At 49.6% G+C, this 14,136-nt stretch overlaps 1 protein-coding gene across 1 annotated transcript; it reads left to right on the top strand.

The window, feature by feature from the left end:
* The first annotated feature begins 3,511 nt into the window (after positions 1–3,511).
* On the top strand, positions 3,512–8,940 carry B2M (beta-2-microglobulin). Its single transcript, XM_065412481.1, has 4 exons — positions 3,512–3,655; positions 5,262–5,540; positions 6,871–6,905; positions 8,048–8,940. Exons 1-3 carry the CDS (start codon positions 3,589–3,591, stop codon positions 6,882–6,884), a joined length of 360 nt encoding a protein of 119 aa, XP_065268553.1. The 5' UTR covers positions 3,512–3,588; the 3' UTR covers positions 6,885–6,905; positions 8,048–8,940.
* The last annotated feature ends 5,196 nt before the right edge of the window (positions 8,941–14,136 follow it).

Genomic DNA, 14,136 nt, shown 5'->3' with positions numbered 1-14,136 from the left:
CACAGTAGATTTGCCCACTCCAAATTGATTCCCGACTGACCGGTAGCTGTCTGGCGTTGCAAGCTTCCACAGGGCTATCGCCACTCGCTTCTCAACTGTGAGGGCTGCTCTCATCCTGGTATTCTGGCGCTTCAGGGCAGGGGAAAGCAAGTCACAAAGTTCCATGAAAGTGCCCTTACACATGCGAAAGTTTCGCAGCCACTGGGAATCGTCCCACACCTGCAGCACGATGCGGTCCCACCAGTCTGTGCTTGTTTCCCGGGCCCAGAATCGGCGTTCCACGGCATGAACCTGCCCCAGTAACACCATGATTTCCACATTGCTGGGGCCTGTGCCTTGTGAGAGGTCTATGTCCATGTCAATTTCCTCATCACTCTCGTCGCCGCGCTGCAATCGCCTCCTCGGCTGGTCCTGGTTTTGCTTTGGCATGTCCTGGCTCTGCATATACTCCAGGACAATGCACGTGGTGTTCATAGTGCTCATAATTGCCGCGGTGATCTGAGCGGGCTCCATGATCCCAGTGCTAGCTATGGCGTCTGGTCTGAAAAAAGGCGCGAAACTAGTATCTGACGGACCAGGGGAAGGAGGGAGGGAGGGAGGGGCGAGTGACGACATGGCGTACAGGTACAGGGAATTAAAATCAACAAAGGTGGCTGTGCATCAGGGAGAAACACAAACAACTGTCACACAGAATGGCCCCCCCCAAAGATTGAACTCAAAAGCCTGGGTTTAGCAGGCCCGTTGATTTCACGGAGGGAGGGGGAAGCAAATGAATACAGAACAAATCTATTTTTTACATCTTAAGCTGGCAGACGACGGTGCAGCATGACTGATAGCCCTCGGCATCTTCTGGGCGCTTGGCAGAAAATAGCATACTACGACTGATAGCCATCATTGTCAAGACAGTTCGATAGGACTGAGCATGTCTGCCCAGGTGCCCATGATTGACAGCCACTGCAGTACAATGACGACGGATACCAATCGTAATATACCATCTTCTACCAAAAGGCAAGGGGCTGCTGCTGTGTGCAATGCAGCCCCACGTCTGCCAGCCCCACGTCTGCCAGCACCCAGATCGCCCTCGGCCTCTTCTGGGTGCTTAGCAGAAAATACTGGGCGCTTGGCAGAAAATGGCATACTACGATTGATAGCCATCATCATCAAGACAGTTCGCTAGGACTGAGCATGTCTGCGCAGGTGCCCATGATTGACAGCCACTGCAGTATGATGACGACGGATACCAGTCATAATATCTTCTACCAAAAGGCAAGGGGCTGGTGCAATGCAGCCCTACGGCTGCCAGCATCCAGATCGCCGATGAAGGCTACCAGTCATGCTGCACCGTCTACCGCCAAAAGGCAGTTAGCTGCTGCTGTGTAGCAATGCAGTACCACGTCTGCCAGCACCCAGATGACATATGGTGACGGTGAGCTGAGCTGAGGGGGCTCCATGCTTGCCGTGGTATGTTGTCTGCACAGGTAACCCAGGTAAAAAGGCGCGAATCTATTGTCTGCCATTGCTCTGACGGCGGGGGAGGGGCCTGACGACATGTACCCAGAACCCCCCGCTACACTGTTTTGCATCATTCAGGCATTGGGATCTCAACCCAGAATTCCAATGGGCGGCAGAGACTGCGGGAACTGTGGGATAGCTACCCATAGTGCAATGCTCCGGAAGTCGACGCTAGCCTCGGTACTGTGGACGCGGTCCGCCGACTAGAGCACTTAGAGCATTTTATGTGGGGACACACACAATCGGCTGTATACAACCGATTTCTATAAAACCGGCTTCTATAAATTCGACCTAATTTCGTAGGGTAGACATACCCTGAGACTCTTGCTGTTTGGGAACAAGCTATGCTGCTCTGGTAAAGGCAGATGGACCACGACCTCAAAAAGAACAGAATTTTTCTGCTAGAAACTAAAAATGGATGAGTAGAGGATTTTTATTATTCTGCCATGAACCTTACATTCTCCTTCACCAATTAGGAAAAATAAGTGACTAAGCAGGGAAACCAGGAAGTAACTGTCACTCCCTGAAAGGGTCAATCTTGGCTAGTCTGGAGGGACCAAAATGTATTAAGCTAAAAGCAAATCCCAATAAATTTAAATAAAAAACAAGAACAAAAACAGGGGCCCAATTCTGCCCTCATTCATAACCATGTGACCTTATGCTCTTGATGAGGGGCTTGCTTGGGTATAACTGAGGGCTGATTCTGGTTCCTTGTTACTCTATTTTCTAAGAATCTCTCTCTCTCTCTCTTTTTGTTTGTTTTCAGTTCCATGCACCGGTAACATTCTGCGCTGCAGGGAATGACAAACCTCACACCACACACACACTCAAGCGACCAGTAAACCACACAGGAAGACGCTAGAAGCTATGTCAGTGTCATGTGACACTTAGTTAATTTGTCATAAAACCCCCCACGGCAACAGGAACAATAATGATGAATCTTATTTTATATTTCCAGATACAAAGTAAGTTAAACTGGAGTTAAGTCTGTGGACATATCAGTAATTTAACAGTAAAAATACTGTAGGGTTGTTGGATGTGACAGACTGATAATACCCTGGACAAATCTTCTGGAATTAAGATAAACTTTACTGAATGAAGTTAAACCTTACGAATTAGGTTTAATACCTTTGGGGTCTATTGTATTAAAAATACAGTTATGGTGTGTTATTGTGGCATTGTATGTACCTTCTGTAGTAGGAGGGAACATTAATGTCATTCCTATTACCAGCCCTTTGAAGACACCCCCAGAAAAGTGTACATACACTAGTTCACACTGGATTCTTCAGGAACTACCAGACAAAGAAGGGTAGCCATGTAAGTCTGTATCAGACAAAGAAAGGATTTTTGGATAAATAACCTGGTTTTAAATTGGCTCAGGGCCTTCTTCCTGATCCAGAAAACGGATAGGCCCTTGGCCCATGGATGCCCCAATCCTTAAGGAAGGACTGTGTGCTAGCTCTGTTGAACTTGTGACCACCAAGGGCACTACCTCTACTTTATGGGGTTTTAAAGGAGGGCTCCAGCCAGAGCCTCAAGCTCCCCATCTGTAAAAGGGGCTAAGGAGACTGACCGCCTGTGCACAGCGCTGTGAGCACTGTGGCTGAGCAGGGCTAGGTAAGGTGGTGGGGATTTTTGCAGAAATCCCAGTTGCAGGTGCTGGAGAAGGGGATAGCGGCAGGTGAGGCGGCGGAGGCGCTGAGACTATTATCTTGAGCAGGGTCTCAGCTGGGAGAGAGGCGCTGTAAGGAACCAGAGCCGAGCCCAGGCTGTTACACAAAGGGCCCTAGCGAGAGGGGCCCGCGCTAGTTGCTCCGAGACTGGAGCCTGGAAAGCGAAAGCGAAACGAGAGCTGGAGCCCGAGGGAGGGGCTGCTGTGAGGAGCGCGCACGCGCTGGAAAGCCCCTCTCCGCTCGGATAACCTGTCAGTGGCATGTCTGCCTGGTGACGAGTGACGCGAGAGGCCTCACCCCGCTGTGATTGGCCCGAGCCCGGCAGAGTATAAAAGGCGCTGGCGGGGCACAGGAGCGCTAGTCCGCTGAGAGTGATCGCGGAGGAGTGAGTGTAGCTGGAGCCATGGCACGGGGTCTCGGTGTGCTGCTGCTGGTGCTGCTCGGTCTCGCCGGCCTGGAGGCAACCACAAGTGAGACCCGCTCCCTGCCGCGCCGGGACCGCGGGGTGGGGGTGTGAGCCTTGAGACCGGCTCCTGGCCGCGCAGTGTTCGAGCCAGCTGGGGGGTCCTGCCAGGCAGCGGGGGCGGCTCTTAGCCGGGGAGCCGGGCCATGCTCCGAGACTGGGGGCGACTCCCGCTTCAGCTGCGCGGGGTGCGCCGAGTCCTGTACTGGCCCGGGCGGGGGCACCACCCCAACAGCCCGGCCCGGGAGCGGGTCCCCCGGGCGGTGCTCAGCGCCCCGCGGCCCCCTGGCTGGGTTGCTGCGGAGTCCGCTGGGGCGGGCGGCTCTGGCTGGCCGTGTGCCAGGGGCTTTCCGGGAAGGAGCCTGATGGCGCTGCCCGCCTGGCTTTCGCTTTTGGTTGGGAGGGGGGCGCCTCTGCTGCGGTGGTGGGAGGGCGCTGGATGAGCCCCAGCACCGGGTTAGCCCCCGGCGGGAGCCCCCAGGGCTGCGTTCATACTGGGGGTGCCCTGGTGTGGCTGTAGCCTGTGCTCAGAGAAGTGGTGCTGCGGTGGGGACCCCACCTCCCTCCGTGACTCTGGCTGGGCCAGCAGGAGCCAGGTTCCACTGACCCTGCTTGCAATAGGGTGATTAGATAGCAAGTGTGAAAAATCGGGATGGGGGAGTGGGGTTATAGGCACCAATATAAGACAAAGCCCAAAATAGAGTGGCTGTCCCTATAAAATCAGGATATCTGGTCACCCTAGCAGTCAGGGAGGTGCTGGTCCTACACTGGCAGAAAAGCTGCTGTTGGCATAGGCTGTCTGCACTGGGGCTGTGCCAGTGTAGAGGCTCTAGCTGTGTCTATGCTGCCGGGATGGCTGGCATGTTGATTGGGCTAAGGATTTTTCACACACTGATGGGCATAGCTAGACTGATATGTTGTAAATGTAAACCAAGCTGCGCCCTTATTGTGCTGCAGTGCCAGTCCTGCTTGCGCTCCAGTAGAACTCAAGAGTGTCGTGGAAAAAGTCACCCACGCATTAATTTTAGTTCAGACTCAAGCCTAAGGCCCGTTTATTGCAATACATACCAATGCGTTGGGGTAGCAGTCCGAAAACTACCGCACCCGAGTTACCAATTGACCAGTCAACCACACACCTCATTTGGAACCAGAAGTATATAATCAGGCAGCAGAGATGGGATGGGGGGAAGTAAATACTGTATTGTACAGTACTGTTAAATGTAAACTACTAAAGAATTAAGGAAAATCTATTTTTTTGACAAAGTAAGGAAACTGTTTCTGTGCTTGTTTCATTTACATTAAGATAGTTAAAAGCAGCATTTTTCTTTTGCATAGTAAGTTTCAAAGTTGTATAAAGTCAATGTTCAGTTGTAAACTTTTGAAGGAACAACCATAACATTTCAGCATTGCGAACAGCCTCCATTCCTGCGGTGTTCATAACTCTGAGGTGCTACTGTACTAGAGCTTTAAAGGCTCAAACTCTAGCAAGCTGCCATTGTGCCCTGGCTTGGCTCTTTGAGTCATTAGTGCACAGCTGGTGGAGTCTCCCTGGGGGGAGACAATTACAGCAGCTAGGATGTCACTCAGCTCTGTTCTTTTCTCAACTTCTTCAGGTTCCCCCAAAGTACATGTGTACTCCCGCCACCCAGTGGAGGATGGCAAGTCGAATGTCCTGAACTGCTACGTGGAGGGGTTCCACCCCCCGAACATTGAGATCACCCTGCTGAAGAATGGTGTTAAGATGGATGCCATGGAAATGTCTGACCTTTCCTTCAGTGACGACTGGACTTTCCAGCGCCTGGTGCATGCCCCGTTCACTCCTAATGGGAAAGATTCATATGAATGCAAAGTGGAGCATAGCACCCTTACAAGTCCCAAGAACGTCAGATGGGGTGAGTATTTCACTACTTCCATCTTGTTCACTTCATCCCTCAGGAATTGTACACTGGATTTGGATTCTGTTGCTACTGAGATCCTGCACTCTGCCAGAGAATGCAGCTTGTCTGCTTAGTCACAAGTCCAGTGTGGTGTGTGGTGGTGGTGTTGTTGTTGTTGTTGTTTTATTATTAAGCGTAATACAATAGGGTGAGTTCCTGAATTCTTGTTTCTAGAGACCTTTGGCCTCTTCCTAGGCACCAGTGAAATAATTTGTTTCTCGCTGCCAAAGGGAACATGTAAATGAATGCACTGCATTGGAACATCTGATAGTAATGGAAAGAGGGAGAGACTAATTTCTGGAATAGTGGAGGTGCTGTAGATCAGATCAGGCTATATCTACACTGTGGACCTTACAGTGGCACAGCTGTACCACTGTAAGGGCTGCCATGTAGCCACTCTTTACTGGCAGGAGAGAGCTCTCCTGCCGGCATAATTAAGCCACCCCCCAACAAGCGGTGTTAGCTAGGTCGACAGGAGAGGTCCTCCTGCTGACAATAGCACTGTCCACACCAGCACTTTTGTTGGTGAAACTTATGTTGGTCCGGGATGTTCTTTTCACACCCCGATCGACAAAAGTGCTAGCGTAGACATAGCCTCAGTTAGCAGAGCTCTGGGGAAGGTGTGCACAACCCCTGCCTGTCCACTCTGTAGCTGGCTTTAATGTTATCATAGTGTCTTAATGGTATCTTATTCCCTTATACTCCCCTCTAAATAAAAACTGCCTGAACAGATATGTTAGATGTAACTTTTATATGACTTGCCTGTTGAAAAAGGGTAAGTTATTAAAAGAGCAGTTTTTGTCAGAGAAACCATTTTCAACCTCAGCCTGGTCTTTTACTTTGCTGTCCTGTCTGCAGGCTTTTCCCTATGTCCCTCTCCCTCTTCTCCCCCCCCCCCCCCAATATTTGATACATAATCACCAACAATAAAAGGTCCAGGACTTTGAATTTGTCTGTCATGCTTGTGATGCCAGGGTGAAACGGAATCCAGTTGACTTCTGCTTGCTGGGAGGAGGAAACCTGATTAGTTTAGGTAAACTAAGCAAAGATGCTTAGGACAGTTGGCAAGAAGATGAGGTTGTGGTGTCCGTTTCTTTTCTGGCCCAGTCCATAATCCCCTAACGTGAGCAGTGGTGGCTTATCACAGTGCATCTCTCTGGCTGCTGGAGTGATAGAACTCTCCCAGCTCTGCATTAGAATTGTTGTGATTGGTGGGAGGATTATTTGTGCAGCACAGCAACGTCTTGGAAGTGAAGGCTAACATCCTGTCATCCTCTTTTTGCAGACCCAGATAATTAACCTGCTTCTTAGACGCATATGGTAAGTTATGGATATTTCGTTTCTTGCTGTCAAAGTGAGTTTGGTGCTAGACTGATCCTTAGGGCTTGACTACATTATCTGCTGGATCGAGGGTCAGCAATCGATCCAAAGGGGGTTGATTTATCGCATCTAGTCTAGACATGATAAATCGACCGCCGAGCCCTCTCCTGTTGACTCCGGTACTCCACCAGGGTGAGAGGCAGAGTCAACAGGAGAGCATCAGCCGTCAACTTACTGCAGTGAAGACACTGCGGTAAGTAGATCTAAGTACATCGACTTCAGCTACGTTATTCATGTAGCTGAAGTTGTGTAACTTAGATCGATTTTCCTGCCCCCAGTGTAGACCAGGCCTTAGGCTGAAGCCCAAGGGAAGGAAGCAAAAAGCCTGCCATGCTGAGGCAGAAAGACAGGGAGAAGATAAACAGGCAGCTCTGTCTCTAGCTTATTAGGTGGTATGCGTGTGGCCTGAAATTGTTACTCTTCTTAGCACTGGTAACAATATCATGCCCATATGGAGACTACACTTGCTTGTCCAAGGATTAGAGAACAGCCTTTTGAAGCAAAATCTATTTTTGTAAGGCTTATGACTTCACTTGGCACCTGGAAAGAAGGGTTCTTTATATGTCACAGGGTCTGCTAGTCACCAGACCCCATGGTGTTTTTTCTTCTTAGGTGGGGAGAAGTGAATTTGACCTTTGCCAGTCCTTGCTTATGGTCTAGCTATATCTCCTGGGAGGGATGGCTAATACTGCATTAGAGTTAGAGGGACAGTAGTCCCTGTAAGGCATCATTTTTGGGCGGAGGGGGGCACAGGAGCGGTCTCTTGCCAGGCAGTGCTGGAGCAGCTTTGAGTTGGTGAATGATAACAAATGGCTTAATGTACAGCACCAGCAAATGCAGTACACCAAATGTGAACAGGTAAGAGGTTCAGTGCCTTAAACTGTCTGAGAAGCTTGGGCATGTGACTTTGGAGGTGCAGCTGCTCTTAGAATCTATGAAGTCCAGAACCTGTTAGGGTTTATACTAGTTGTTTGCAGATGGGATCTCTGAGCCAGGTTCTCCCTTTCAGATTGCTTATTCTTTATGATAATATAAACTTTGTTTTTTATTAATAATCTCCCCCCCCCCCCCCCCCTTTTCAGGTCTGAAGAACTCTGCCTTGCAATCTGAAATCAGCTTAAGCCCTAACCTGTTTTCCTCTGCGCTCTTCATACCCCACATTCATTTTGTATTGGAGCTGAATGTTTAGCTTTTAAGATAATGCTAAATAATTTGTGTGGGGGTGGTCTTTTGTAATTAATAACCCACTAGTGTGAAATGTTAGATTTGAGTCTGGGGCCCCCTGTGTATGGCAGTGTGACATTAGAGCTGGCCTCGCACCAAAATTCTCGATGCTCTGTCTGGTTGGGGGGGGGGGGGGGGAACACTTGGGTAATCTGGTGGTGGACATGTTATAGAATCATTATAGGTCTTATGCAAAGATAAACCAATCTTGTATTGGGCTGTCTGGCGGGTGTGCTACTGCTAGTTAAACTGGCAGTTGTAAAGTAAATCCTAAACATATCTCAGGGTCTTTAAGACCCACGGATCCTTCTTCTAATCCAGATATGCTGTGCTCATGGTATTGAGAGAGATTGAACTGCAAATTTGGAAGATTTTTGTCTTTCCAGTAGCTCCAGAACATAAGAGCTATAACAAGGTCCCAGCACAACCTACGTGTAGGCAGCAGCAGTCTTCGCCAGGGATGGGGGCAGCATTGAGGGCTATCAGGGCCTGAGTGCAACATGTGTTAAGCCCTTTGGGGTGAGCAGTAGTAGAGCTTTCAAGAACAACTCTTGGCTACAGCATTTCTTACTATAAATGCCAATCAATAAAATTATTGCCAGTTTAAAGCAATAAATCTGTGTGCAAGTCTGTTAAACATTTTTGGACAATCTCTATATGGATCTGCTTTACTAATTAAAAGAGTGTAACACTTTGTATGGTTCTTAATTGTATATAATGACATTGTCTTAAATATATTTAAAAAAAAATCAACCCTGTGGAAGTTGTGATTTCTTAAGTTGAAGAAAGAACCAGCCTGTATGAGGCAGTCTGGCTTGTTGGGCGTAACAGTGTAGGCAAGGAACCATGCAGTCTGGAAAAACCCTGGTTAGGAGGGGAAGAGGTATGGGTCTCTACCTACAAGAGGTGACGGCTAAGGAACCAGAAGCCCAGACTGGGAGCCTGTGCTGGACCATGGAGGGGAATACAGGTGCATTTTCCAGCCTCTGCCCTTGCACAAACTCCTATAAGACACCCCCATGACCAAACTTCTGTGTGAGAGTCAAATGAATCATGATCCTTGTGTTTCTGGAACACCCAGCCTCACTATAGGGAGGGGCAGTAGAGTGACCAGACAGCAAGTGTGAAAAATTTGGGATGGGGTGGGGGTAATAGGAACCTATTTAAGAAAGACCCCAAAATCAGGACTGTCCCTATAAAAGCGGGACATCCAGTCACCCTAAGGGGCAGAGCTATGAGAAGAAGACTGGCTCAGTGGAGTTGAGACATTGTCAATAAGGGTGGTCTTCAGACAACTTTTCAGAAGGATTTTGAGTGAGTCAGTTCTTCAACAGAAATAAAAGACTTGTTTGAAGACAAATGAAACAAATACAGGAGTTACTTAAGGAGGTCTGATTGTTGAGGTTGCCCCGGATACTGCCAGAACAATACAAATGCCCCACCTATTGCTCTGAGAAGGTGTAGCATTCAAACAGACTATCTAGCAGATACTCTACTTTAAATAAAGCTGTTGCCAGATGTCAGGAGGGTAAACCACCATGTAGTTCAGCTGCTTTGAATTTCTTGTAGACTTTTTGTTCCTGTTAATTAACATTTAATTAAAAAAAAAAAAAAAAAACTAAAATGACTAAAGCCTTCATGCATAAACTTATAAGTTTCGCTAAGGTCTGTTCTGTTCTTTCAAAACAGGAAAAATAAAGTGATAAGATTTAAGCCCGAGGTGGGCAAACTACAGCCCGCGGGCCGCATCCAGCCCGTGGGACCGTCCTGCCTGGCTTGCCCCTGGCCCCTCCCCTGCTGTTCCCCCTCCCCTGCAGCCTCAGTTCGCTTGCTCTGCGGCTGAGGCAATGCTCTGGGCGGCAGGGCTGTGAGCTCCTGGGGCAGCGCAGCTGAAGAGCCAGGCCTGACCAGGTCTCTGTGCTGCATGGCCGTGGCGGCAGCATGGCTACTGGCAGCGCAGTAAGGGGGCAGGGAGTGTGTGTGTGTGTGGGGGGGGATTGCATAGAGGGCAGGGGAGTTTGGGGTGGTGGTCAGGGGGCAGGGGTGTGAATAGGGATCAGGGTGGTTGGGGGGGAACAGAGGGTTGAATGGGGGCAGGTGTCCGGGGGGGTTGGATGGGGCAGTTGAGGGGAGTCAGGAGCAGGGGTCCCAGGGGGCAGTCAGGAAGGAGTGGGGGTTGGATGGGGTGGCAGGGGGCAGTCAGGGAGAAGGGGTGGTTGGATGGGGCAGGGGAGCCATCAGGAATGAGAGGAGGGGTTGGATGGGGCGGCGGGGGTCTGGGGGTGGTCAGGGGACGGGGACAGGGAGCGGGTGTGTGTGGATGGGACAGGAGTCCTGGGGGGGAATAGGAGGTGGGGACTGGGCCACGACCCCCTCCCCTAACCGGCCCTCCATACAATTTACGAAAACCAATGCGGCCCTCAGGCCAAAAAGTTTGCTCACCCCTGATTTAAGCAGTTGGGAAAGAAACAGACAAAAATGGAAACTAGATGAGCGAAATTCATCAGTTTCTCTAAGTTTTATTTAAGTGAACAATCCACTTTATACAACTGTTTTTTGCTTTAAGATAACTTGCAAAAAAAAAAAAAAAAAAAAGCTTTTATACAAACTTATGCTTTCTCACAAGTGTAGTGCTGTGTGATAGAAAGGCAGGCTGGTCCAGGCCTGGTGAGCCCATTCCACCATGGAGGGAGAGCCAGGGTTCCTTTCTCCTACAAACAACTGCCCGAGCAGTCAGCAGCAAAAGCCAGGCTAGTTTCCGGTTTTGCGCTGTTCCTCAAGAGTTCAGGTATGTCAAAAAACAAGATTCTGGAAGGAATGGCACCAAAAACAGAGCTTCTAGCCAGGGGCGGCTCCAGGCACCAGTGCACCAAGCGCGTGCCTGGGGTGGCAAGCCGCGGGGGGCGGCCTGCCGGTCACCGTGAGGGTGGCAGTCAGGCTGCCTTCGGCGGCATGACTGCGGGAGGTCCACCGGTCCTGCGGTTTCGGCGGCAATTCGGCGGCAGGTACGCCGAAGGCGTAGAACCGGCAGACCTCCCGCAGGCATGCCACCAAAACTGTGTTACCAGCGGACCTCCTGCAGGCGTGCCGCCGAAAGCCCCCTGACTGCCGTGCTTGGGGCAGCAAAATACATAGAGCTGCCCCTGGTTCTAGCCCCACTAGAAGTTGTTCGGCTTGATGGAGAAATTCCACCTCTACCCCAATATAACGCGGCCCGATATAACATGAATTCGGATATAACGTGGTAAAGCAGCGCTCCAGGGGGGCGGGGCTGCACGCTCCAGCGGATCAAAGCAAGTTCAATATAACGTGGTTTCACCTATAAAGCGGTAAGATTTTTTGGCTCCTGAGGACAGCGTTATATCGGGGTGGAGGTGTACTGGGTGAAATCCTATACCTGTTGTGATCATAATGGCCCCTGCTGGCCTTATTTTCTGAAAAAGCCACTATTTTTGTTCAGTGTAAAAAAAAAAAAAAAAAAAAAAAAAAAAAAAAAAAAGAGCAAGTGCCCAATAAGGAACTAATATGGGGCAGGGGCAGGGCCAGAGCCCAGGATGCAGGGCACCCTAGTGCTTGCAATGTTTTCCATTTGATCTGATAGCGTGACTCTAACAAGCTTGTTGAGGCAGAACAAGCATGTATGAAAGACATTATGGAATTCCATCCCTCTGGTTTGAAAGGATGTGACAACTTTTTCCCATTTAATCATGAAATTATTTTTAACAGGCAAGGAAGACAGACATTACTTTGTACAATCTTCTCATCCCATTTAAGGTTTTGTACTTGAACACAGCATTTGCTTAAAGAGGCTCTCTAATTATGGAAATTTTAAGCTCAGGCTGAGTAAGAAAACTCTTTCTGAAAACACAGGAATAAAGAAAAGTCTGGTATATTCCAATTGTCGATGCTCTGTAAGAGACAGGAATTTATCTGTATTTTAAAACCAAGAAAAGTGTATCAAATAATTAAACCCCATTCTACTTTTCCAACCACCTAAATTAGCAGGGACAGAGTGAGTATAAATGTATTTGGTTACCAATCACTTTCCTGCATTCTCGCACATTAGCAGAGGGTGGCAATCTCTGGGTAGCAAACACTGTAGGGAAATGTTAGGCCTTTACCAATAAATTGTATCCTTTGAAAGTTTAAACAAAAAATTCACTGGAATGTTTCTATTGAGGTGTGAGGCTTAGCAAAAGTTTGTTTTAATTGCAACTACATTTGGGTCTAAATTTATCTGAAAGTTCACCTTTAATTACTTAATATGCGAGTAACACTTTTATTATTATGTAAGTAGTAAACATGAATACGTTAGTACTACTGCCCATCTCTCTAGCCATAACTTTCCTCCCCAGGTTCCTGTGACCTCACGGACTTACACCAAGCAGTTAATGTTTGCACAGCACTTTTAGGATATTTAAGATTGTAGAAATGCTGAACATTAAATTAATTAATTACTTTCATTAGGAAAAATGCTATCTGCCCATATGCTTCCCATTGACTAGCAGACTTCCCAATAGTTGTCCCAGGTTTAGCAGAACTGTCCTGCTTTGACACACACACACACACACACACACACACACACACACACACCCCAGCCCCCCAGTCCTGGTTCAAGTGGCTCCTGCCCCACAGGGCTTGGCTCCCTGCTCCCGGTATTACAAAGTGACCCCTGCCCCACAGGACTTGGCTCCCCGCTCCCGGTATTACAAAGTGACCCCTGCCCCACAGGACTTGGCTCCCCGCTCCAGGTATTACAAAATGACCCCTGTCACACAGGGATGGTCAGGTTTGGCCTGGCCTGCTGTTGGCATATATATATGTGCGCATGCCCAGGCTAAATTTGAGTGAGTGGCATTGTGACCTGGTGCATGGGGTGAGGGGTCCAGACCAAACCTGAGCAGTGCTGTGCACTTTGGCCTGGTCATAATGCCCAGGGTGGGGTGCTGAGCCCTGCCAACCCCACAGGATAGGAGCCCAGGAGTTGCTGCTGTGGGGTGAAGGTGGGGCAAGCTCACTCTGTAACTTCTCTCCATCTCCCCACCCCCAGGGCTTCCCACCCCTCCCTGGGGTTAGGACCCATCCCAGAATAACCACTTGAAATGTTGGGCAGTGTGGACTAGTGTGTAGGGTTGCCACCTCTCAGCTACAAAAACCCAGGCCATCCGAACCATTTCATCCAAGACAGCTACCCCAGCCAAGGGGCCAGCCTGGGAAAACGTGGATGGGAGAAGCCCTACCCTGCTGGTCCTGTTTTCTAGAACCTTTCCCTCCATGGGAGGGAACTGAGTAACTGCCATTCTGCCTCTCGCTAACTGCCATCCTCTCTGAGAAACCTCCCTTGCACTCCATGCACCCCTCAGAACACCGCCGGTCTGCTTCAAAGTCACAAATTCCTCAGCTCTCCCAGCGCCTGCCTCCCCCAGCCACTCTCTTCCAGCATCTGCCCCCAGGTCCCTGGGGAACTACCTGCCCCTCACCACATGACCACCCTCTTCCAGAACCTTGCCTGTGCCATTTTCCTGTGGCATCGCTCACTAAGGGCCCTGCTTGGCCAGACCCGGTGACTTGACAGCTGCCTCGTTTGCAAGTCTCCCAAGTCCTCCACATGGGCCTAGTCCAGAGCTCACCGATTGCCATCTTCTGAGGGTAAAACTCCTCCCTAGATTCATTGGGCCTAGTCCCTAGGATCTGTTGAGACCGATCACCTTGGGGTAAATCTCCATCACAGACATAGAGGCCTAGACTCTGGGACTCATGGACATTCATCACCTTGCTGAGTGATGTGTGGGGGAGCATGTGTGCAGTATATCTGGGTGGGGAGGGGTCATCTCCTGTGGAATAGCTGGATGTGGGGGGTAGGCTGAGTACCCTGAGGTGTCTCTGGATGGGGTGATAGGTGTACCCTGGACCGTGGTATCTTCAGCAGAGCTGCTGACTTTTCAGA

Source organism: Emys orbicularis, chromosome 10 (assembly GCF_028017835.1).
Source record: "Emys orbicularis isolate rEmyOrb1 chromosome 10, rEmyOrb1.hap1, whole genome shotgun sequence".
In the NCBI taxonomy this organism is placed as follows: Eukaryota; Metazoa; Chordata; order Testudines; family Emydidae; genus Emys; species Emys orbicularis.
The sequence above is the reverse complement of the archived record's forward strand: the minus strand, read 5'-3'. Positions and strand labels throughout refer to the sequence as shown.

Bases quoted from the DNA above. Each gene is read 5' to 3' on its own strand.
- B2M (XM_065412481.1), top strand. From the start codon at position 3,589: ATGGCACGGGGTCTCGGTGTGCTGCTGCTGGTGCTGCTCGGTCTCGCC. The intron at 3,656-5,261 runs GTGAGACCCGCT...CAACTTCTTCAG, and splicing joins CGGCCTGGAGGCAACCACAA to GTTCCCCCAAAGTACATGTG.